At 42.8% G+C, this 27,293-nt stretch overlaps 2 protein-coding genes across 2 annotated transcripts in view; both read left to right on the top strand.

Moving 5' to 3' along the window:
- Window positions 1–24,844, top strand: part of LOC124606852 (potassium voltage-gated channel protein Shab) — a 197,081-nt gene extending 172,237 nt beyond the window's left edge. The window contains exons 5-6 of the mRNA XM_047138931.1: window positions 19,844–19,966; window positions 24,742–24,844. Of these exons, the coding sequence (XP_046994887.1) occupies window positions 19,844–19,914 (71 nt within the window). The 3' untranslated portion in view covers window positions 19,915–19,966; window positions 24,742–24,844. The remainder of the gene's footprint in view (window positions 1–19,843; window positions 19,967–24,741) is intronic.
- Window positions 24,845–25,008: 164 nt separating this feature from the next.
- The window catches only part of LOC124606980 (putative lysozyme-like protein), a 247,057-nt gene continuing 244,772 nt past the window's right edge, over window positions 25,009–27,293 (top strand). Inside the window, exon 1 of the mRNA XM_047139119.1 lies at window positions 25,009–25,091. The gene's annotated coding sequence lies outside the window, so the exon portion shown is untranslated. The remainder of the gene's footprint in view (window positions 25,092–27,293) is intronic.

The raw sequence follows: 27,293 nt of genomic DNA, 5'->3' as shown, positions 1-27,293 counted from the left end.
TGGTTAACCGGGCGTGTCGCCTTTTGTATTTATCCCTGTGTATCGTATTCAGTAAATTATTTGATAGTTTTAACCGGTTTATTTGTTGCAGCACGTTTACACCATTACATACATATACAAAATACACAGATCCAGGAGATACATAAAGTTAAAAAGTGTTTTGGCACATTAGTCTTCCTACTGGTTTCATGCAGCACGTTACGAAGTCCTCTGTTGTGTCAACCCCTTCATCTCAGAGCAAAACTTGTTGGATGTAGTCTAATCGCCTTCTGCTCTTACAGTTTTTGTCCACAACAGCTCCCTCGATAAAGTAAACTGTTTCTTGATGTCTTAACACAAGTCCTATCGTACTGTCGCTTCTTTCTGTCAATGTTTTCCACATGTTCTTCTCCGCGCCAATTCTGCGAAGAACCTCCTGATATCTTATCACTCCAGCTAATTTGCAACACTTTCTGTAACTCCACATTCAACTTCTTCGATTCTTCTCTTTTACAATTTTCCCACGATCAGTCATTACCCTCATACGAAGTTTAGCTCCGAATATACAGCTCAGAAATTTCTTTCTCAATTGGTACTAGAAGACTTCGTTTGGCTAAGGGTGCCGTGAATGAAATTTTCACTCTGCAGTGGAGGATGCGCCATATGAAACTTCCTGGCAGAATTAAACTATTTGTCGGACCGAGACTCGGACTCGGGACCTTTGACTTTCACGGTCAAGTGCGCTACTGACTGACTACCCAAAGCGCGACTCACGACCCGCTCTCATAGTCTAACTTCTGTCAGTAGCTCATCTCCTACCTTCCAAACTTCACAATACTTGTCCTGCGAAACTTGCAGGACTAGTACCTCTGCGAAAAAGGATATTGCTTAGACATTGATTTTTTTGCGTCGAAGCTAGTAGAATTCTTTCACTTTCACTACTTTTTGGTGCCTAATTTTGACGTTAAATTTATCGTTCATCTCATTCCTGCTACTTCTCATTACTTTCTTGTCCGGTTTACTCTCAATCAATAATTTACCGACAAATAAGACGATTTTTACAACTAACACGCTACTTTCGATTATTTCGGTTTCTGTCGAAAAAAGTCAAGACCAGATCGGTGGCTGGCCAGCTGAAACTGACGATGCGTTCATTTGAGCAAAGCCAAGATCAGCAGTGGTTGTAATTAACCGACGAGTATCTCAGAGTATGAGACCACTGTACAACGTGCCTTTTGGACAGACTCGTCAACTGTACGATATATACCTGACTTTGCCTAAGACGTGGGAAAAGCGTGTCCTAGAAAATGTCGTTCTCTAAAGTCCATTGGTGACAGGGCTACGTCTCCATCTGCAAATAATCCGCTTCGGAATTTACGTTCAGATGTTTCTGACAGTGCGATAGACGTGATGACAAGTAAGACGAGAGAACGACCAAAGACAGCAAAATGACTTCTCACTACGTGTTTTGGTATACCTTACATGACATATAAAGATGCATGTATGATGAATTTTATAGCGGTTCACATATTCTTCTTTGAAACGTTCAAGACGCTACTACCGTGTTTTTATTGGGTTCAAAATGGTTCAAATGGCTCTGAGCACTATGCAAACTTAACTTCTGAAGTCATCAGTCGCCTAGGACTTAGAACTAATTAAACCTAACTAACCTAAGGACATCACACACATCCATGCCCGAGGCAGGATTCGAGTCTGTGACCGTAGCGGTCGCTCGGTTCCAGACTGTAGCGCCTAGAACCGCACGGCCACTCCGTCCGGCGTTTTTATTGGGAAAATAAATTATTTTTATCATTGTCCAAGCGATGATTAAATATTAAAGATTAGAGGGAGCTAATGAAGGTAAAACACTGTTTAAGTAAGATAGCTTAGAAATACTGTTTTATGTTGAGAAAAATTTGTATTTAATTGTTTCAGAATTATTTGCATTGGGAACTTTTTCATGTTTCCCATACGCAGTTAACTAAGTTCTTATCATTTTAATTAGTGAAAATTGGACCTATACACACCTTTGTGACAGCGTCAGCCTCTTAAGACATCCATATCTGCAAATTTCTACTCTACAGAAACACCCTTTGTAGAATATCCTTACTTTAGATTCACTTTGTCTACTGTAATAACAACTAACAGTAGTTCCTACTATTACAATTTCCATCCACTGGATATCATAATTTTGTCCGAACCAAGGGTGTGGAGTTACTTCTAACTAGATTCCGAAGCGGCTTATTTGCAAATAGTGACGCTTCCTGTGACCTATAGACTTTAGAGGACGACCTTTTCTAGGACACGCTTTTCCCACGCCTTACTTAACGTCGGGTCTATATTGTGCATATGACGAGTCCATTCATAAGGCAAGCTGGCCACTAATGAAATTTCAAATATGTAAATTACAAGTGGAGAGGGGAAGAAAGCAGAGAGAAGGGTGGGGATCACTGCTGTCAGCTGCATCGAGACATTACGCGGAATGAGCGGCGACGAGTGAAGATATGTACCGGCCCAGGATTTCCTGCTTATTACGCATGTGCGTTAACCACTGTGGCATACGGGACACAGCGTTATCGCAACTGTGCGGACTATCTCGGCACGCCTCTCCGCCGATCCACATTCCCATCGAGCGCCACCTGTCCGTAGCCAACGTCCATTTTCTCATTTCCTCCACGTTCGCTCTCCGAGACTCCCACAGGAGGTTGTACGTATTTGTGCATCCGCACTGAAGAAGGTGGACCCATTGCCCAGTTGGGCCAACACATTATATGACTGCGTGTTGTACCGGCCCAGGATTTCCTGCTTATTACGCATGTGCGTTAACCACTGTGGCATACGGGACACAGCGTTATCGCAACTGTGCGGACTATCTCGGCACGCCTCTCCGCCGATCCACATTCCCATCGAGCGCCACCTGTCCGTAGCCAACGTCCATTTTCTCATTTCCTCCACGTTCGCTCTCCGAGACTCCCACAGGAGGTTGTACGTATTTGTGCATCCGCACTGAAGAAGGTGGACCCATTGCCCAGTTGGGCCAACACATTATATGACTGCGTGTTGCCTGTCATTTCCGACATGTCCGAAGGAAGACACCCCACACATTCATATAATGCAATGACTGTGCAATGTATAGAAACTCAGTAAAACAAGAATCAAACTTCCGAGTCCAGAAACAGATGCACAACTATATCCCGAATTAAAGATTCGGCTTAAGACAGGCGGCCATGTGAGTGCAGAATATTTCACTTCCTGCTAACATCGTGTAATTCGGCAAATCACGATTTATACGGCTGACTTACTTTTTTATGACTCCTTGAAATGTTTCCCAGTAGCATTTAGGTACATATCTGTCGCGAAATAATTGAAAACTAACTCGACAAGAGAAGGCTCTATAACTGGTCCTAAGCTGCAAACCACTAAGTTGTGACCACTAGATAATAGCAAACTTAGTAATCTTTCTGGTGGAAAAACTTCTGTTGCGATTCTCTGATTAAAAGCTCGATCTTCAAGTCAGGTTGACGTCGTGCAGTTCTGACAGCGCTCACGACTTACCGCATATGCGGAGATTACTCGCTGCTGATATAGGGCTGTATAGGGTCGCCGACTCAAGCGTAGCATCAGTTCAACGAGATTCAGTGGCAGCAACGTCTCACCTGAAGATAACTGCAGGTGGACCGTCAAAATTATGTGTCAAGCTGACTTGAAGATTCGGCTGCGAACCCGATAACAGTATCACAATAAGAAAGCAGTTTGGACATGAGTATCAAAAATGTTACTAGCCCCGCAGAACAGCAAAAACGGTTGGAAACATTTATTACAAATATCCTCCTAATCATCGAACACCGGAAACGAACGTACTGACAAATAGATACGAGAGTTGATCATATCGTAGCGTAACGTTTCCCCACTCCACTAGCCACTTCGGCAAGGCGTTGTCCTGTTTCTATAGTATATCTAACTGCCTCGTAAGCTATTGCAGTTGTTCCTGCCGCTGTTTCGGTTGTTGTTGCACTAATACAACGAAAGGGTTTAACTTCCTCGTCGACACTTATGTGTCATAGTCTGATACTAACTACGCAGGTCACTGTAGTGAATAGCGTACTGTGAGGAAAACAAGATTTCGCACTAAGTCGATGGCCTAAAGCTTAGCAGGGAGCAAGGAGAGTGCTGTAAAAATGCACTAATGTGCACTCAAATCAGCGGCAATGAACACAGTCTAGATAGCCACAACCACAACACAAACAACCGAAATTCCAATTCTAAGTCCATGTCAAAAGCGGAGCAGCTTTTGATTCGAGTATCGGCGTACAGATATTTCAATGATACATTCGCCGGACCAGGTATCTCCGTCCTGGACCAACAGCCATCCCCATGTGATACGTCTGCCTGGAACCCTGGAGACGCGGCTGCTGAAAGCGGAAAGCGGAACTACGAGTTACATGGATCCTATCGCCGCCGTGTTCTGAGGCTGGAGTGGTGGGACATTAGAAATACAATTTTGTTTTCGTGTAGTCCTTATAATCAACAGCTCTTAGCTAAATTCACTGTCTCTTCCAATATTCCTTAACAACACTGTCCTTTCTGTCTACGTCTCCTCTTTACTACTCATTACAAGGTGCGTCAATAAGTGACTATTTCGAATAATGTACCACTGTTGTGATTCGAATCTGTGAACCTCTGTTAGTCAACGAAAATAGACGAAGTGAACATCGCACATCGTTTGTTTCATGGTTTACCGCGAAGAACTATTGAAATGTTATAATCCGATATAAAATACACTCCTGGAAATTGAAATAAGAACACCGTGAATTCATTGTCCCAGGAAGGGGAAACTTTATTGACACATTCTTGGGGTCAGATACATTACATGATCACACTGACAGAACCACAGGCACATAGACACAGGCAACAGAGCATGCACAATGTCGGCACTAGTACAGTGTATATCCACCTTTCACAGCAATGCAGGCTGCTATTCTCCCATGGAGACGATCGTAGAGATGCTGGATGTAGTCCTGTGGAACGGCTTGCCATGCCATTTCCACCTGGCGCCTCAGTTGGACCAGCGTTCGTGCTGGACGTGCAGACCGCGTGAGACGACGCTTCATCCAGTCCCAAACATGCTCAATGGGGGACAGATCCGGAGATCTTGCTGGCCAGGGTAGTTGACTTACACCTTCTAGAGCACGTTGGGTGGCACGGGATACATGCGGACGTGCATTGTCCTGTTGGAACAGCAAGCTCCCTTGCCGGTCTAGGAATGGTAGAACGATGGGTTCGATGACGGTTTGGATGTACCGTGCACTATTCAGTGTCCCCTCGACGATCACCAGTGGTGTACGGCCAGTGTAGGAGATCGCTCCCCACACCATGATGCCGGGTGTTGGCCCTGTGTGCCTCAGTCGTATGCAGTCCTGATTGTGGCGCTCACCTGCACGGCGCCAAACACGCATACGACCATCATTGGCACCAAGGCAGAAGCGACTCTCATCGCTGAAGACGACACGTCTCCATTCGTCCCTCCATTCACGCCTGTCGCGACACCACTGGAGGCGGGCTGCACGATGTTGGGGCGTGAGCGGAAGACGGCCTAACGGTGAGCGGGACCGTAGCCCAGCTTCATGGAGACGGTTGCGAATGGTCCTCGCCGATACCCCAGGAGCAACAGTGTCCCTAATTTGCTGGGAAGTGGCGGTGCGGTCCCCTACGGCACTGTGTAGGATCCTACGGTCTTGGCGTGCATCCGTGCGTCGCTGCGGTCCGGTCCCAGGTCGACGGGCACGTGCACCTTCCGCCGACCACTGGCGACAACATCGATGTACTGTGGAGACCTCACGCCCCACGTGTTGAGCAATTCGGCGGTACGTCCACCCGGCCTCCCGCATGCCCACTATACGCCCTCGCTCAAAGTCCGTCAACTGCACATACGGTTCACGTCCACGCTGTCGCGGCATGCTACCAGTGTTAAAGACTGCGATGGAGCTCCGAATGCCACGGCAAACTGGCTGACACTGACGGCGGCGGTGCACAAATGCTGCGCAGCTAGCGCCATTCGACGGCCAACACCGCGGTTCCTGGTGTGTCCGCTGTGCCGTGCGTGTGATCATTGCTTGTACAGCCCTCTCGCAGTGTCCGGAGCAAGTATGGTGGGTCTGACACACCGGTGTCAATGTGTTCTTTTTTCCATTTCCAGGAGTGTATGTCTGATCATTCGAATTTGATCCTTCAATATCTGAGAGCTGCAAACGGAATTATTATTAAATACAGGATGCTTACTGAGACATAACGCAACACTCGCGTGACAGCTATAAGAAACAAGTGAGCTATGTTAAATCTCTGCGTCCCTGCTTTTCATTGACACTTTGACTAAAAATGTCTTTTTTAAGGCAGGCTTTTGCCAGAAGGACAATGGAATGTCAGTGTCTCACACAGTCTCACAAAATAAAGAGTTTGTTATCATTTAGGCAGCAAATGAACGTTACTCAATAACGGTAAAAATCAGTCCCGTTTGAAATAAATTCGCATTTTCTCCAGACCTCTTTTTCAATGTTTTGTTGTAAGCTTTGATCTTAATTTGTTTACTTTTTTATTAGCGGTACTTTACAAATGTGAACTTTTATTTTAATTTCATACTTTACACAAGTATTTGAATTTTCCGAAAGCCATGTCTTCTTCAGATTAGATTCTTCTCCGTTCACCGACTGTTTCTTTGCATCTACATACCTACGGGGTGGCCAGAAACAACCTTGAAAAGAATACTGCAGGGAAAGTTGTGCTGATAATACTTTAGTTACGAACAAGATCCGATACGTCGCGCCGTTTCTGAGTTAATTAGCACTGAAGTTAACCAGTCAATCAAATTCAAGGGGCCCGCCACAGACGGTGTCGCCAAAGGTGTTCTTCGTTTGGTTTTCTAAAACCGAACACGAGAGTGATAAAAAATTGGACTCGGGATGATAGTAAGGATTGAAGCCGAGCCAAAGGGGCAGCAGTCTCGTGTGCTATCAACTACGTTATGAGAACAATTGACACTAATTGTACCTGGTGGCGCGAATGAATCTTGTGCGCGCTGATGGATTCACTAATTTCAATGCTAATTAAGTCGGAAACGGTGCAACGTATCCAGCTTTTTTCTTAACAATTATCTCTCAGCGCAGTCTAGCCTGCCAACAAACTTGCAAGCATTTTAGACTGTTTCTGACCTCCAGTTATGCTCCGTAAGCCACTGAACAGTGCATGACGGAGGGTACATCGTACTAATATTACTGACTTTCTTTCCTATTCTATCTTTGTTCGTACGAAGGGAGAAAAAAAACCTATCTCTGTACATCTGTTCGTGCCCAATCTCTCTGATAGTATTCTCATAATCCCTGTTTGAGGCGTATGACTGTAGCACCAGAATCGTTACATGTGTTCATACAACATGACTGCTGAGAACTTCCAAAGACTTTTCCAAAGGTTTTTCGCTTCCTATACATTTACTTGACTCGGAAGGCACGGTTGGAGCGGGGGTGTCAAGGTATGCAGGCCACAAACTGTAGTACCCACCAAACTCCATACACAATCCAGTTTTAGAAATAATAAAAGCATTGCAGTATGGTTGAGGGAGGGGGGGGGGAGGGGGAGTTGGGAATATGTAGCCTGGACAGTGACAAAGTAGAACTTGCAGTGCATAGCTTCAGTAGATACCGTCAAACTACAAAGTATGTACAAACGTTCCCTTGTAGTTTATTAAACCTTGAGGTATATTCGAAACATCTGTGTATAATAGCATAGAATTCAAATGTTGCATAGTGAATCTGGTGAGACTAAAAAGAACCGCAGTTAAAGCGTAACGAGCATAGAGCTTCCTTTAGGTGGACAGAGTCTTACCTCATAAAACTTGCCTTAGATAGGAGCAAGTCATACTCTGCAAAGTGGAGCTGAGCGTACACACGTGTGAACCGAGTCGTACTACTACTACGTGGAAACGTATACAGAAACATAGATCACCCAGAACATTTATGACTACCTACCTAATAGCCGGTATGTCCATCTTTGGCACGGATAACCGTGGCGACGCGTTCTGGAATGGAAGCAATGAACCCTTGGTAGGTCGCTGGAAGGAGATGGCTCCAGATCTGCTCACACAAGTCACCTAATTACCGTAATTCCGGGGAGGGGTGCGATGAGCTATGACGCCACGTTCAGTCACATTCCAGATGTGTTCAATAGGGTTCAGATCTCACTAGTTTGGGGGTGGGGGGCAGCACATCAATTGTAGATCGCCTCTGTGTTGCTCGAACCGCTCCATCACACTCCTGGCCTTGTGACATGGCGCAGTATCATGTTGATGAATGCCACTGCCGTCGGGAAACATGATCGTCATGAATGGGTATACATAGTCTGTAACCAGTGCACGATACACCTTGGCCGTCATGGTTCCTTGCACGAACTCCACTTGACCATGGATGCCTACGTGAACGTTCCCCAGGGCACAATCCAGCTGCCCCAGCTTGTCTCCACCCCGCAATACAGGTGTCAACAAGCTGTTACCCTGGGGGACGATGGATTCGCGTCCTCCCATCGGCGTGATGAAAAAGGTATTGGGATTCATCAGACCATGCAGTGCCCTGTCACTGTGCCAACGTCGAGTGCCCATGGTCACGTGCCCAATTGAGTCGTAGTTGCCGACGTCGTGATGTTAACATTGGCGCATGCATGGATCGTCATCTGCGGAGGCCCATCGTTAGGAGTGTTCGGCGTACTGTGTGTTCAGACACACTTGTATTCTCCCCAGCATTAAAGTTTGATGTTATTTCCGCCACTGTTCGCTACCTGTCCTGTTTTACCAGTCCGCCCATCCCACGACGTCTAACATCTGTTATGAAGGATGGCCGCCAAACCCCACGATGTCTGGACGTGGTTTCACCTTGGTTTCGCCAAGTGTTGAAGGCACTCACTTCACCATTCCTCGAACACCCGACAAGTCGTGCAGTTTCCGAAATGCCTGTGCCGCGCCTCCGGGCCACCACACTCTGGCCGCTGTCAGACTCAGGTAGATCGCACGCCTTCCCCATTCTACACTCGGACGGCACGTTCACTTACACTACATGCACTGCGCGTGTGTCTGACTACCAGTCATTCCTCGCCAGGTGACGCTGTCATCGCCTGGATGGGGTTTATGTCGACAGTAGGTCGGTGGTCATAATGTTCCGGCTGATGACAGAGTGATTATCATATAAATAGGAGTATGCGACCTACCGAAACAAAAACGTGTAGTACATATTATTTATGTTATGCAACCGGAAACAGGGCTGTTTTTCAAGGATGGATTATTCGGGATCAAAAATATTTCTAAGGATAAAGCCCTCAGCAAAGTGACGGCTTGGAGTATAAATTATTTCCACAGTGGGTAACAGCTGGAGTGTAACTAAAGGTCCAACATAGAAGTACCATCATCTTTCTGCAAGAAGTCTCCTACATTAAAAAAATAAAAGTACAACCATTAAATGTAAAAAGTCATGGCCAATCTTTACACTGGGAGATACCAGACGTAATCGTAACTTCATAATGCGTATAACAATATTATGGACCCAAGGTGATGCTGTATACTCTAACATGATGATATAGCATGTCTACCAGTATACACGCAAACTTTTTAAAATAGGCGACATGAGAGTCAGAAATATGCAATAATATGATGATAAGGCTACAACCACACCGTACACTGGAAATCTACATTAAGTATATTATTATATTGAAATACAAATAAAGATTGACTTGATACTAAAATGAGAACCACACAGGTAGGCTATCATGAAGTAAGGCACAACAAACGCAAGCATAAATCGTATGGTACGATTGAAGCAAAGGAATAAACCAATGCCCTTAAAACCAACGCGTCACTTGTGGAGATATTTGCGACAATCTAAGACAATACAAGTATTGTTAACTATTGTGTTGGTATATTTCTTGTTCACTGTGATGGTTTCTAGATAATTTTTGTGAGTAGGCGACTTTATGCTCACGGTTTTGCCTGTGCACCTATATGTCACATACAGTTCATATATAATTTAAATTTTAATTAAAAACAGTCTTGATCGAACAAAATATAGTATTTATGGGAAATGGAAACCCGTTTCTGTCAAAATGCGTCAATGTGGTCATATTATGCCTGATAGCAGGAGAGCAGTTGTTGCCCGTGGATCCACAACACCTGCTCCTTTCCTTGCCACCGGCTATCATCAAGGTGTAATATGATCTAAAAATGGTCACATTTTGATCTAAATGGTTACCATCGCCAATAAATTTCTTATTGTGGTCAAGATTATTTTTAATTCAATTTTAAAAACTGTATCAAGACCGCTGATACTCTCCACGAAAAACGTTCTCAAAACTACTTACATGTAAATAAATATTTCACATGTAATTAACATATTTCACAAACATATTTCATTTGCTTCTGTTATAAATTTTTCTCAGCAAATTCATCATGATCCTGAAAAAATGTGTAATTGGCCACCCAACACCCAGGGGTAGTAGGGGTACATCACTCCCACGGAATGTTACACAAATAATGAGTGGTGAATATTCCTGATTTGGTACAAACTGCTCCAGGCTTTTATGTGAACCCTGTTCACCACCACTGTCAGCCATAGGGGTGCCAGGGTTTTCTTACTGCCACAGTATTTTTTTATTTTCCAGACGGCAAGTAATATGCGTATCACGTTTAGTAGATATAGGTTCTGGCACTGGGTTGCATATACAAAGAAAGGTGGTGACCCGCGTAGAAGAAGCCAGGGTGAGAGGAGAGGGATAGAATCAGCTAAAAAGTCCACTTGTTAACTGATGAGACAGCACTCCGTGACAGCCAGGTGCCAGCACCGACCGCAACAGACAAGCGGCAACCGGCTTACCGAAACGAGCGAAACATTCATTGCTGGCGTCAGTGCGGCTTGTAGGCCGCTCAACGAAAACCAAAACATGTCGACTGGGTTAAAAAAATTCGTGCAGTCGCAAAAATTTGCACATTGGAAGAGGCGGGGGAGTGCCAAGAAGAACATACTAAAAATCCTGACAAGCAGGGTGGGGGCGTGGGGGTGGTGCGGCATAAAGTTCACTTCCTTTAGTCATTCTTGAATGTCCCGAAAATCCCGGCATCTAGCGAAAACTTTTCCCTATACAAAATTAAAGTACATTCAATTTCCTTTCCATTTTTCTCTTTGACAAATAATTTCCGTGTTCTGGGGATGAAAAATCGCATATTATTAAAAACAGTGTCTAATGGCATAAAATGGATGTTTATTGCTAAATGAAGTGGGGGAAGAACAACTATTGAAAATGTATGTACCGCCTCTAAGTGTGGTAGAACAGTATTAAGGCATAAATTGGAGGTTAGAAGCGTGAGGGAAAGTACGTCGTAGGATTGTGGTCACTTCCCTCCTTCACACGTCTGCAACACGGAGAGCGATCAGGCAGTTCTCCTTTGTCTCTATGGGGTTGCGGCACAAAAAGTAGCTACAGAGTGTTTCACATAGTTATACCTACCCTTCCGCAACTCTATCTATGAATCACAGTGTGCAGAGATCCTGGGGACGTTTATTGTCCACGAACTGCGTTAACACTTCACGTAATACAGATATGAACCACTAATAATACAAACTCAAGAAAAGCATATGGACAAGAGTCTATGAAAATCATTGCACAGTGTTCTACAGTGCTGAAGGGAAAAGTGGTTCTTAGTCATCCTGTATGGCCGTTGTAGCTTTCTTCTGGTAAAGACGATTTCCTCCACCATGCTCGCTTTTCAGTTTGCAGACAACCTCCCCAGCGTATCCGATCCCATTCTCTTACGTAAGTAGATAACATAACTTCACCTAACTCGTATTTATATAGTGGAATTATTTCTAGTTTGTTAAGTAAGTACTTATTTGCAGTTTACTGAGTGAGCTTTTACGTAAAATAAGTTCTTACAACCAATGGCAGAGAAGTGCTTGATTGTAAGTGTGATGTCGTCAGTGATGTATGTAGTGTTGGTAGGAAAGGTGCCGGATTGATAAATGTGGCATCCTGCTGCTCTGCGTCGTTGACAGCATATTGTAAAGCCGTGTAACTGTGTTGCAGTCACTTGGTGGTGAGTTAATCAATACCCACAAAGTTACTTCAATTCTTTCACCATTAAATTAACTGTGCTACTACATAAATATCTTCCATTCAGGAAGTGCTGGCAGTTAGAGAGTGGACTGCAATGAATGGAGCCACTTGCCACATCTACAGTGTATCATGCAAGGTGGGTGCCTGATGAAATAGGACTCATGATGTTTAAATCTAGAACAGTTATCTGCTGTAATGCATTGCCTGACTTGTATCGAAATATCTGAAATTCCCTAACACCTAGGCGACCTATGTCTGTTACAGAGGGAACCAATTTAAGCCCCTGGGCCTCTTCAGATGTTGACACGGCTTTACATGGAGTGATTCATTCGATAACCTCAAACTGGGAAAAGTATTCCAGCCGTTGATAGCGGAGACAATGAAATCAATGTTGTCGAATACATATTGACAATATGTTTCAGTTAGGGCAGGCTCTTTAGTGTGACAGGGAGTTGACAGCTTCAGAACTTCAGCTTTTTGCACAACAGCTCTTTAGCAACTGAAAATAAATACTCAATTAAATGAGAATAACTCCGCTGTACAATGAAATATTTGGTCTAATCGCAAAACAGAATTGAACAGGAAATTCGAGGGAGGTACAGTGTGTCTGTAAACGGAAGAGCGGGCAACACTCATGGTGGAGAAGTTGTCTCTCCTGAAAGAACGCTACAGCTGTCGTACAAGGCGATTAAAAATCAATGTCCCGTCTAGCATTGAAGAACACTGTACACAGATTTACGTAGACTCTATCCGTATGCTATTCTTACGTTTGTATTATTAGTAATTCATATCCGTACACACACACACACACACACACACACACACACAGATGTATGCACACTGCGTCGCCAATGCGGAAGTATTGGTATAACAATGTGAAAAACCTTGAAGTTGCTTTTTGTGACATACTGCCGCAGAGAGAATGGGGAATTGCCTGTTCTTTGTTCATTCTGCAGACGTATGAAGAAGGGAAACGCATGACCAAAATCCGGTGACGTACCTACCCTCAAACTATCAAACCTCACACACCGCCTCCCTCCCCTGCCACACGCCCAGAAGACAATTTATTCCTTAACATACTTCCGCTACACTTAGATGTGGTACAAAAATTTTTTAATAATTGTTCTTAACCAACTTCGTTTAACAATAAACATCGACATAAAAACGCCATTAAAACACTATTTTTAATAATGTGCACTTCTTTTATCGCCTGCAACGTGGAAAGTAATGGTCAAAGAGACAAAATCAATAGGTTTTTTTTTTTTTTTTTTTTGTAGGAAATGTAATGTAGTTTAATTTTGTACTGGGAAGCATTTACGTTAAATTCCACGCTTTTCGAGACATTCAAGAAAAATCTAGAAAAATTAAATTCCTCCCCATCCCATAGCCCCACGATCACACTTCAGCGTCGGGATATTTAGGGTATCACTCATACACTCCATCCCCCCACTAGCACGACCACTGTACCAAAATTTGCAGCTACACGAAATTTTTCACCAATTTTCCTTCGTTGACAGGACTAATGTGGCCAACATGCTGCATTGACAAAATGGAGGCGTGCTGACGGCAGCTGCGCTGGAATCTTTCTCACACTATTTTGGAGGAACTGTTCAATAACAGAATATGATGCTTTTGCATCTTGTAGCTTGATTCGTTACTGGTGATATTTCATAATTAAGTATCACACTGCGCGAAATTATAGTAGATTGTAATGAAAGGCAAGAGCGACTATGAGTTAAAATCGTTTTCTTTTGCAAAAACATAGTGGAGTTTACACAATGTCCCCTCATCAATATGCCAATGCAAATGTAATTGCAACAGAATTCGGAAACAGTGGTTTGTCAAATGCGTAACTGTGGTCAAGAAGGGTTAGTAGCTTGTGAAATAGCACATCCTCACCATAAAAATAATTGTGTAATTTCATTACTTATCTTGTTGCAAAATCGTATTAATTTTCATTTCACCAGCTGTCGACGGCCCTTAAAAGATTATATTATTCCACAGAAAATGTTGCATAATTACTAGTATCTGGTGGAGATAAAAACCATGTGGTACTGTCTCTTGCCAAAACTCATTTCGATATGTCAGACATTTAGGAGATATAGTGGATGATACACCTTTCACGTAGAGTCGTTGGATGATATTTCCAGACACGGGTTCCTGCTCCCAACTTCATCTACACAACACCCTCTAAAACCCCTCGAACTTCGTCAGTATCATTTTGTAAAAAGTAAAAGTGTTTGTCTCAGTAACTTACAAAGTAATAGGTGACGGGAAAATTTATTGTGGTAGGTCAACATAAGAAACGTAATACTTTCTGCGGAGCTACGAACATAGTTTGTTGTATTATTTTACAAAGAGTTATAGCGAAGGGATAAAATTTTTTAAGTGTAACAATAGTTGTTTCCGTCGTCACTAAAACCATTGAAACCAGCTGTGTACAAATCAGTTTAAATCACATTTCTATCAAGTTTAGTTTGGAGCTACAACCCTTCAAAGTTTCAGAGCCAGATACCACATGCTGTACGTAATACGTGATTATATGGTTATAAGTGATCTGGTGGTGGAATATTGATTTGAATGAGGTGTTCAAATGTGGGTCCACGGTCCTGAATGCACAACACAATGCGCTTTCTAAAGGATTTGTAGACGAGATGTAACATCGCCGGTGTCACAGAGCGACATGCTTCCACCATGCGCCGTTTCAAATCATCTGGGGCTGTTGGCTCAGTGCCACAAACACGTTTATTTTTTATATCCCCACAAAAAGAAATCTACTGGTGTTAAACTGCGCGACTGTGTCGACCATACATGAGGACCTTGGTGCCCCAATCATCTTCCAGGGAATCTGTTGTTCAGTTCTTCCACAACAGCATGTGCAGAATGGGCTGGTTGACTATCATGCTGCATCCCATATCTATAAGCCCGATACATCTCACCTGACGGCCTACCTGTGAAGTACTGTGGAGAGTTGATTTCAACCTCAAGGATTCCACACCACACGTTAGTAGACCATCGACATTGATATTCGATGGGCTGTACGCACCTAGGATTGTCTGCAGCGCAGCAGTCCATGTTATGACGGTTCACTTTACCATAATTTGTGACCGTGGACTACTCAGAGAACATAGCACCTTCTAAGGAGTTCAGAATGAAATTTTAATGGTCCATTCATAGAAAGTAATTTAGAATTGAAATCGTTCCCATGCAGCTCCTGTGTCAGTGACACGTGATACGGGTGAAACCTGTGACCCTGCACCATACACCCCACAGATGTAAGGCTGACACCAGCGACTGCAGCAACGTCTCCTAAGCTGACGTGGGGATCGTGCAGTATTGCAGATAAAAAAAAACGCCTTTTTCCCCTCACTTCTGGCAGGTCTGGTCCCTTATTGCAGTAGATTAGATTAGATTAGATTAATACTAGTTCCATGGATCATGAATACGATATTTCGTAATGATGTGGAACGAGTCGAATTTTCCAATACATGACATAATTAGGTTAATTTAACAACAGACTTAAGTTAATATAACAACTTTATTTTTTTCGTGTTTTTTGTTTTTCTTTATTTTTTATTTTTATTTTTTAAATATTAATTTCTTTTTTTTCTTAATTTATATCCAAAAATTCCTCTATGGAGTAGAAGGAGTTGTCATTCAGAAATTCTTTTAATTTCTTCTTAAATACTTGTTGGTTATCTGTCAGACTTTTGATACTATTTGGTAAGTGACCAAAGACTTTAGTGCCAGTATAATTCACCCCTTTCTATGCCAAAGTTAGATTTAATCTTGAATAGTGAAGATCATCCTTTCTCCTAGTATTGTAGTTATGCACACTGCTATTACTTTTGAATTGGGTTTGGTTGTTAATAACAAATTTCATAAGAGAGTATATATACTGAGAAGCTACTGTGAATATCCCTAGACCCTTAAAGAAATGTCTGCAGGATGATCTTGGGTGGACTCCAGCTATTATTCTGATTACACGCTTTTGTGCAATAAATACTTTATTCCTCAGTGATGAATTACCCCAAAATATGATGCCATATGAAAGCAATGAGTGAAAATAGGCGTAGTAAGCTAATTTACTAAGATGTTTATCACCAAAATTTGCAATGACCCTTATTGCATAAGTAGCTGAACTCAAACGTTTCAGCAGATCATCAATGTGTTTCTTCCAATTTAATCTCTCATCAATGGACACATCTAAAAATTTGGAATATTCTACCTTAGCTATATGCTTCTGATTAGGGTCTATATTTATTAATGGCGTCATACCATTCACTGTACGGAACTGTATGTACTGTGTCTTATCAAAATTCAGTGAGAGTCCGTTTACAAGGAACCACTTAGTAATTTTCTGAAAGACAGTATTGACAATTTCATCAGCTAATTCTTGTTTGTCAGGTGTGATTACTATACTTGTATCATCAGCAAAGAGAACTAACTTTGCCTCTTCATGACTATAGAATGGCAAGTCATTAATATATAATAAGAACAACAAAGGACCCAAGACTTACCCTTGTGGAACCCCCTTCTTGATAGTTCCCCAGTTTGAGGAATGTGCTGATCTTTGCATGTTGCGAGAACTACTTATTTCAACTTTCTGCACTCATCCAGTTAGGTACACATTGAACCATTTGTGCACTGTCCCATTCATGCCACAATATTTGAGCTTGTCTAGCAGAATTTCATGATTTACACAATCAAAAGCCTTTGAGGGATCACAAAAAATCCCAATGGGTGGTGTTCGGTTATTCAGATCATTCAAAATTTGACTGGTGAAAGCATATATGGCATTTTCTGTTGAAAAACCTTTCTGGAAACCAAACTGACATTTTGTTAGTACTTCATTTTTACAGATATGTGAAGCTACTCTTGAATACATTACTTTCTCAAAAATTTTGGATAAAGCTGTTAGAAGGGAGATTGGACGGTAATTGTTGACATCAGATCTATCCCCCTTTTTATGCAAAGGTATAACAATAGCATATTTCAGTCTATCAGGGAAAATGCCCTGTTCCAGAGAGCTATTACACAGGTGGCTGAGAATCTTACTTATCTGTTGAGAACAAGCTTTTAGTATTTTGCTGGAAATGCCATCAATTCCATGTGAGTTTTTGCTTTTAAGCAAGTTTATTATTTTCCTAATTTCAGAGGGAGAAGTGTGTGAGATTTCAATTGTATCAAATTGCATAGGTATGGCCTCTTCCATTAACAGCCATGCTTTCCGAAGTTGCCTGTTGTCTGAAGTCTTTGTTCCACATGTAAGAACGTAATGGCTTCTGGAACGCTTCTTCTAGAATATCTCACGGCATACGCCAAGGCTGCTTCAGTGGCATCGTATCGACGTTCACTGAGCATCAGCAACATATTCAAAAACGTTCAAACGTGTGTGAAATCTTATGGGACTTAGCTGCTAAGGTCATCAGTCCCTAAGCTTACACACTACTTAACCTAAATTATCCTAAGGACAAACACACACACCCATGCCCGAGGGAGGACTCGAACCTCCGCCTGGATCAGCCGCACAGTCCGTGACTGCAGCGCCCTAGACAGCTCGGCTAACCCCGCGCGGCTGCAACATGTTAACATACTCGTTGTACATACATGATATCTTCATCCGACTTCGGAAACTGCGGCTCACTAAACACCGTTTGTTTGTGTGGTCCGACCTGTCGCATATACGGCCGCGTACGGCCACAGTCGGCAGTCTGACAGCTCATCGAGGAAGCTTGTCGCTCCAAGACACTCAGCGACGTTGCATCTCGTCCGCAGCACCTTTATAAGGTGCACTGCATTATATACAGCATGTGTCATCTGAGTCTGAATCTTTGAAGGGTTGTAGCTCCCAAACTAAACATGATAAGAATGGAATTCAAATTGATTTGTACACATCTGAATTCAATGATTCCAGTGCACATTAGAAACAACTATTGTTGTATTTAAAAAAATTGTATCTCTTTGCTGTAACTCTCTGCAAAAGAATACAATAAGTCACGTTATTTGCTTTGGGGGAAAGTGTAACGTTTCTTTTGCTGACCAACAGTAACAAATATTCCCTTCACCTACCTTAACATGTAGACACATCAGTATGTTGGTTTTTTTTTCTTTTTTGTGTCGAACAGTCGTCCTAAAAATGCAATCACATAATGTACTACTTGATGTTTTCTGCACAGTCGTAAGTGTACCAATAAGAGGACCACGCCTGTAAGTAGAGACTAACCGTTTTGTGTCCATGCATCACACTTCAACATGTGACCTGCTGCTCAGGTGAAAATACGCATTAATGGCTTCTTCTTACCACTTGTACCTTGATGTACTAACCAAACTGAAAACACGTAACACGTAATAGCTATAATTATCAGTCTGCAAATGAAGTAAATGTTGATTTAATATTGTTGAGAACACTGTAGTCAGTGCACTTATAGCCAATATACCATGTATAATAAAGATTCTAGGGAAGTTATTTTAAAATATAACAGTTCAGACAGCAGGAGACATGTTTGACTTATGTAGCAGTGTGTAAAAACCTAAGCAGAAAATTTAGCTACAAGTAAAAACTACTAGATGTTTATAGATATCTTCTAGTCTGGCTGGATACAGTTGTCTGATAGGCTGTTTAGTGATATGACCACATTTCAGTTTGCTGTACGGTTTGCTGTTTGTTCCTTTCAGTGGTGGTATGCTTCTATGTTACCCCCTTCTCGTTTCCACACCCACCTATATGGAAAGTAGGTGATTCTGACCCCAAAACACATCTTTCCAGATAGTAAGTGATATGTGTATCAAGGTCATTACAAATCAATCCAGTGGTTAGGGAGGAGTTATGAAAAATACATACATACATACATACAAGCATATGAATATTTTTATAGTATACTAGCGTTTTACTTGTGACTTCGACTGAGTACACGTATGCTACACATATTGCACACATCTTTCCCCCCTTCCCTCTCCTCTCTCTGTCCATGTCCTCCATATCCCTCTCCACCTCTCAGTCTCCTCTTCTTCCCCCTTCTCTGTCCATCCCCTCGTCCTGCTTTTGTCTTTCCAGCTTCTCATGCCCCTTCTATCTCCTCCCCCCCTCTCATTGTGCGTCTCCTCCTCCCTCTATCTCTTCCTCCCCCTTCTCTGCTGATCTCACCTTTCCCCTCCCCTTACCTCCTTCTCCCCACTCTGTCTGCTCAGCTGCATTCATCTGAAAGTATACACCCAGGAACTCATTCCAATACTAACTGTGCAACATGCTAGTCTTGCAGGCAGCCTAGATGCCAAGCATTACCAATCCTTTTCCATCCCCATCCCCACCCCTAGTAGATCTAGGTGGTACTCACCTCACAGTACTTCTTTGCAGACAATAAGTAATATGTGTACCAAATTTGGTTGAAATCGATCTAGTGGTTTAGGGATGGTGTAGAGTATACACACATACATCGATTTATGTATATGTATAGATTCGGCAGGTTTGTAGTGCCTCATCTGAAGAACATCAAATTATTTCAGAGAGCAAAGGTAACAAGCTGCCCACTTCCAACATTGTGCATCACATCCTGCTATTTCCCACTGGTAGCTCACAACACTTATAGGGTAATGCAGAAGTGAGAATAGGGATAATAAGATGTTAGCAGCCCTACCACTTAGATTCGGAACTTGGCCGTAAGATGGCAGCAGGGCGCGCCGCTTGCCGCACGCGCTGAGCGCTGTGTTGTGTTGTGTTCGGCAGGTGACAAGTCCGCCCTGATCTCCAGAGGATTCGGGTTCGACACTGGCTCTCCCACAGAACTGGGCCGGTAGCTTGCGGCGCCCTCGCCTCCCGTCCGCTTCACACGGCGCCTAGAGCACCAAGGTCATCGTCACACTGCACTATTATCTCATATCTGCATTTGCTAATATACAAGCATGTCTGCTCTACACCTTTTGTGAGACAATGCTCGTCAAGAGTTCTCGAGCGCTGCCATGTACCTGCGATGCTTGGGCCACGGGCTGCCTTCCCAAGCACGGCACTCAAGAGCTTAGCTGTCATACACACACACACACACACACACACACACACACACACACACACACACACACAAAACAACGCACACACACACGCACATACACACAAAAAATATACTTATTTGAAAAGTAGTTCACTTTCAGTTTTGTGAGTGCTTTTAACCTAATATTACGATTAACATAATTGCAGAAACCTTTTATTTTTAAAAGCGTATTTTTTAGAAGAAACTCTATAGTTTGAAGTAACTCGTCTTTACAGACATTGACGTCTACTAATTCTATTATCACAACTGTACATTGCAGACCGCGAATTGTTGTTAAGCAAATTCAGATAAGATATAATAGTGTTAATCTCTTCTTTCATACACCTTGCTGAAGCGGTTTCAATTGGCAATTGACGACAACATAAATTTGAGTCTTATACAGCGCTAATATATTCACAATTTTGTATTTTAATTCGTTGATAATAAATACTAATAAGCACTCCTAAATTTGAGAGTGGTTTACTGAAATTCTAAAAATATATTAACTGTATTCTACATAAACATATAGCTCATATCTTCCATTTTGCTTGGTCCCAATTTTTTATGATTCGTTCATTAGTTTTGGAGCCTTCTTTATTGTTTTTGTATCTTCTTTAAACCAAATTTTTCTAACTATTGCCTATAGACAACTTCGTTTAGGACTTAACTGTGACCAGCCTCCTATCGTTGTCTCACAAAGTACGATATTTACTCTTTACACTAACACCTGTGCAGTCCTTCAGTCACACATAATGGTATTTCGACTAAACGTGCAAGATAAATGACACTCTCAGTTGTTCACACCATTCGCTGCTACATGATATTACCTAGACTGTCAAACGAAAAGTTAGTTATCCATTCTCAACGACATTTGTATGATCCGCATTAACATTCTATTTTTAATCTGGTATCACTTCCTTTTTTCTTTTCAATTTAGTCTATCGCTTCATAAGTGCCCGCTACTGAAGAGAAAGGAAGTCGTTTATATAAAAGTGAGGAAGCTGACAGTGAACTTCAATACTTAGTGTTTACCTGAATACCTAGTAGATAAAATTTAGTGATAAGACGCAGTTACTCGAATACCTTAATTTTTAGATTTAATACACAGTTAATGAGAAATCAAAAAGCAACTCAAGACCTATTAAGGACATTAAATGCTTTCTAAAATTACGGACACATTACTCAAAATTTTCCTTCTTCCTACAGTCAACTTGCCTTTAACCCAAAATATTGTAATACCTTTCATTATTAGTGACATAACATACCGTTGGCCCTTTAATGTAGAGAGTGAATTTTCAGTTATTAGCAACGTAATGTCTGACAGCAAAATATTTATAAGTAACTATTGCAAAAATTGTACTTGCTCGTATGTCGTTAATATTTGAGTTCGAGTCACAAAATCTTGAGCCGAATCGGTTGAACACATGGCTATCTGAGTGTGAAGACATACCAGTGGTGACAAATTCTTTTACTGCTTAAGTGAGACACACTAATAGACCCTCCTCAGAATTCCCACATCGGACTCCACTATCACCTAAAAATAATACAAAAAATAAAGGAAGAAGTCAAGATTGCCTTTATTATGTGAAAATACTGTAAAACATAACGTAACACCAAAGAAACTTGACCACAACCTTAAGTGCATTAAAGACAGGGACGAGGAAACTCCGAATCAACAATTAATATTTACCGTTAGGTTGTCTTTTCTGAACTGCCAGCGTATATTTGAACTCATAGTAGTGAGTTTTGTTGCAAATGATCTGTTAGTATCGCTCTGATTAAATATGTGCTCAGAGAAATTGTTCTTTCGTTACATGGAAAATAATTTAATGACACGCTTCTGTCATTCTTATTTGAATTTTCCGTCACTTACTTAATAACTCAAAACTCGTTTAATTCTTTACTATATAGTGAAACGTTTACAGAGATAAACATTTACAGGTAATTAAGGTGTTTTTACTGACTCATTACAATTAAAATAAGATTAATGGATATAGGTATCAATAACTATCAGGAATAGTTTTCCTTGGAAGCGTGAATACGTTTTTTTAATTCTATTCTTAACTTGATATAAAGAACATAAATGTGAAACGTGGCGTCTTTAACTTCACTTTCAATGTGGTGTTCACTTTTTCCTTACCGATACTTGTTAAGTTAGGATGTAGTAAGAAGAAGAATTTTCTGAGAATAAGAGAAATTACGCTTCTAGAACTTCTTAGCAGATAAAAATTCATCGTTTTGTTTCCCTCAGTAACTCTCCTCGTTTCCTAACTTCACAGACGTTCTCCTGCCTACCTCGCAGCACTGACGCTCTTGGAAGAAGAGAATGCCTTGCTTATAAGAGTGTTAGCCCGTAAGGCAGGAAGAAGAACGTATATTCAGCAGCACCGATACAGTTTCAATCCGCCAGAGAGTTTCAAATCATTGCACGCTCCGCTGCAAAGTGAAAGTTCGTTCTTAAAATGACAAATTAGTTCGATAAATATGTGGAAAATGAGAACAAGGAGAATAGTTATTTTCTGTGGATCTTTATTGTTACTAAATAGCGTAATGGAAACTTGACTCGCTGAAACGAACGAATGCGGTGTACTCACAATCATTACAATGCTGGTATCTAGTTTTGCTTTTAGTCTTAATCTTACTGGACAAAAATTTAGTCACCATCCACCTTGTAAAGCGTAACGCATCCATGAGGTCCGATAAGAAACTCCTATAAGAGAAGCTGTACAAATTTGTGACCTTACGTGGTGCCAACGTTCTATTATCTCTACCACAGCAACGACCTGACCGACAATGGTGTGTGGATCACCCCCCCCCCCACCCCACCCCCACCCCCCTACCCCTCCCTGGCGTGTTTGTTTCAGACCGTTAGATTTGTTCAGTAAACTTCCTGCGTTGGTACTTTGCGCATCAGTGGAGATGAGGGTTGCTCTTTCGTATTACTCATGTCAAGCAGTCACAACATTGGTCAACACAAGATTAATCGTCTTGTAAGAATAGGCTTTTAATGTCAACTTCAGCAATAAGGTTACAGGCAAACGTCTTTTATTTACGGCACCTAGGTGTAGCAGATTCAAGATACCTGCCATGCCGACTAAAGATTCAATTTACGCTTAATTAAAATATCGTCATAATAATCAGCTTGTACAATACTTTGTATTCAGACATTCTGGAACGCTTTCTGTGGTTTACGAGGAATGCATCTAGACGAATCATTGAGAAACAGACAGAAACAAAATTAGTCCAACCAGACAACGCACTACCACATGTCTGCAGTAGAAGGAGCAATCATGAAGTTTTAATTTTCAGCTCGAAAAAATAAAATTACATGATTAGACATTTGTTTTGTACGAATTGGTGGTATCACAGCGATGTAAAGTATCATTTACGCTAGGTTCCAGCCACGTCAAACGCTTGAATATCCACGAGCTTACGGAAGAGTGTCCTTGCCCGTTATCGAGGGGTGACTGATATTAGCTTGCTGCTGTCGTGCTTATATAGTTGTGATGCCACAAGTGATGTCAGAAGAGGCCAGTTCAGGCCCATATAAGGTAACGTTCTTGTTGCGCGCCCGTCGCTCCTGCGATCGGCCATCGGAAAGTTGAAACGAACGTGTCAGGCACATAACAAAAACATTACCATTTTATATAAATTAAAGGTGGATGAGGTCTGAGCATCATCGGGTCCTTATGCGGAATCAGGCGGTGATTAGTCAAAATGTGTGTGGGACTGGGACTCGAGCCTGGAATGTCCTGCTTACTAGGCAGTTGCACTAACCACTGTGCCACCTAGACACAGTGTCTATCGCAAATGCCCGGACTGTGTCGGCACGCTCCCCAGATGACCCACGCACCGACCCATCACTACTTATCCGCAGTTCCCGGCAATATTCCCCATTCTCGCCGATTTTAGATTCCCGCTGGTGGTCGAACAAAAAACGTGCATCACACTGCAGGTTGTGGATCCATTGCCTACCGAGATGAATCAGTTACATCAGTTAGGTGACTGTGTGGTTCCTGTTCTTTCGGGCATGGCCGAAGAACAGACGTGACGCATTCATATAATGTATACAAAAACGTTACACTGTATGGCGCCGGACTGGGCACTTTTGACGTCACTGTCGACAGCACAGCTAAATAAGGGCGACTGGAGCAATTACATATCTGAAACATACTGAAGCCCCCACAATATATTACCGTAGTCTGCCGCTAAAGAAGGCACAGCGCGTTGATACAGTGGAGATGGGATGTGCCATTCTGATATGCCTCCCCTACTGTGCTGTGGTGCATAGGTTTCAATGCGTACTGTACACATGTAGCTGTATATATGCAAAATAATAATTACCTAACTTATTTTTTTCGAAGTGGTAATTGAAACTACACGGGCGCCCCTCTTACACCGTAGTGACTTTTTCGCCCACTGTGCCAGGGCCTTGTGTGCAGCTCTGCTCCCACACTCCATGCCGATCAGTTTTCTGCCGTATTCAGTCTGACGGTCATTTTGAAGGTGACTAACTTTCTGTCCATACGAAGTAGACGTCGATAGGCGTAAAAACACGAGTCGGTGCAGGCGAGTAACGCGAGCGCCGCGGTGTGCGCAGGCCACAACATGTCGCAGGCGGACGGCAACAGCACGGGAGGCGACAGCGCCAGCGGCGGCGGCGGCGGCGGCGGGGGCAGCCGCGGCCCGCAGGCGACCGGATGCTACCGCAACTTCGAGCACTTCGGGTCGCGCGGCCGGCGGCCGGGCAGCGCGCCCACGCCGGGCCTGCCGGGCCAGCCCTCCAGCTCGCCGCCGCCCACGCACCCGCTGCTGGACCTCCCGCCGGGGGGCGGCGCAGCCGCCGCCGCCGCCGCCGCCCTCGTGAGCACGGGGGCGGCCAACGCCGCGCCGCCCCTCGACGAACTGCAGCCCGCGGCCGCCATCGCGCCGGGGGGATACGTGTCCCCGGTAAGTACGATAAACGCCTGCCCCACGTGTCCGCACGCCGCCTGCGAGCCCTCCTCAAGCCGGCCGCCCGACAAGCACATCCGACTCTGAAGCCTCGTCGCAGCTTCTCCCGAGCCGCGCCACTGTTTATCTCATTGCAACAAATAACAGTGCCCAATGACAAAAGACTGCAACAAAATTTACACTCTTTGGAATATTTATAACGAGGAACCTGATTCTCTGTCACTCTCTTGACAACCAATGTAAAGTTTAATCCTTCTTGACAACCAATGTAAAGTTTAATCCTATCACTAGACAGTCCAATACATAGATACAGCTTATGACAGTTAGCCATAAAGTTTTAATTATATCTGGAAGAAAGTGAAGTTATTGAATTCTTACAGAATGAGCTTACACTCAGTTTTAGATGGGGAGCTGATTTTTAAAACATCCTGGCACATTGAAACTGTGTACTGGACTGGGACAGTAATCTGGAAGTTTTGCCTTGGGCCAGCAAATCCTCTGTGGACTGGTCTGTCCTGGAACGACTCACAAACTGCCGTCAAAGCTGAGCTACCTCCAGTACCTCATCTCGTACCTTTCGATACTTCACAGAGGTTCTCCTGCATACCTCGCAGTACTAGCACTCCTGAAACAAAGGATGCTGTGGAGTAATGGCTTAGCCACAACCCAAGGAGATTGTTCTCACAGTTAATTTTCGCTTTGCAATCAAGTGTTCGCTAATTTGTAACTACATGGAAGATGAAAACCCTGTGGCAGGTCAGTATACGAACCTGAGGGTAGACAGTACTGGTGGAAGTAAAGTAGTGAAGGCACCTGGACATCTTAATCTAAAGAGCATTTGCCTGTGAAAGGCAAAGATTCCGCATTCTAGTCCTGGTTCTGCCTACAGTTTGAATTTGCATTGACGTTGCTATTAACTGTTTGGAAAATGTTAAGTTCTTACTAAAGAAGTTTTATTTTTCCAGATTACACTAAGCACCTGAATAGGCAACTAGTTTCCGCAATTTAAATTGCCATCTTCCGATCTCAGCCATTGTGCCACTCAATGTAGCGCACTGTCATCTAGTCCTAAACACATTTGGGAGCAACTCGTTGAAAAATAAGCTCCAATACAGCGTCTTATATCACAATAAAACCGCGCATGTGGTAAACTCTCACAAAAGTTTGTGATAAAATGTATTTTATCAGCTGAGTGTTTACACAAGTGCGTATTTCATCAGAAACTTTGGTGTTTGCCACAAGAATGGTTTTATTATGTGATATAAGACGCTACATTGGTGCATCTCATTCAACTAGTTGCTCCCAGATATGTGATTAAATGAAAGTGCACTACAGTGAGTGCCACGACGGTTGAGATCTGAAGAAGGCAATTTAAACGGCTCAACTAGTTCTCTCTATATGTACTCATTGCTACATGGGCAAATAAAACTTCTTTGGTAAGAAGATTACATCTTTCAGATTGAGAGATCTCTCTCTTGCTGACATTGTAAAGTAACCATGATTGTTTGTCTGTTTATTTGTAAGACCTTCTATGCAGTACTGAGAGACACTGAAATCTCCGCGCCACACTACCGTAGGAGGGGAGCTCAAGCAAAATGGCGTAGACCGTCTCCGCATTATCAATGGGCTGCGATACCGCTGCCGTACTGTGGCACAGGCATGTCAGTGCCAGCCAGCACTGCACATATGTACTTGCAAATAGACAAAAAAATTAATTACGGAATTTCATTTTTTATAGATGATAATTAAAACGATATGACGAAGCTTCGTACATAAAGACATAGACTCACTGTCATCGACTGAGATACGTCACGCAATAATGGTCCTTGAAACAACAATCCTCGATAGGGATTGAGGAACAAAGTAGCAGAAGAATATTGCAGGATTGTAAACAATGTTAATTTGAAAACTACTATCGGTATTGGACAGAACGCCATGATTTCCAGTGCAAATAGCACATGTATATTCTCTCTGTAAGAGCCGCTTCTCTACTTCTAGTTTCGTTTTCTTTACTCTAATAACTCATCCCAGTGACTTTAACTAATGCAACTGAAGTCGCAGCTTCCTTGCGTCAAGATTATCAATACCTGACACCCGTGCGTAGCAACTCTAGTACCGATAGGTACATTGGTTGGGTCCAGGCAAGAACTACTATACAAAAACACACAGCTGCTAAACAAAAGCTGCCTGAAAAGCAAG

The sequence above is a fragment of the Schistocerca americana genome, chromosome 3, assembly GCF_021461395.2.
Source record: "Schistocerca americana isolate TAMUIC-IGC-003095 chromosome 3, iqSchAmer2.1, whole genome shotgun sequence".
Lineage (NCBI taxonomy): Eukaryota > Metazoa > Arthropoda > Insecta > Orthoptera > Acrididae > Schistocerca > Schistocerca americana.
This window is presented reverse-complemented; position numbering and strand designations above follow the sequence as displayed.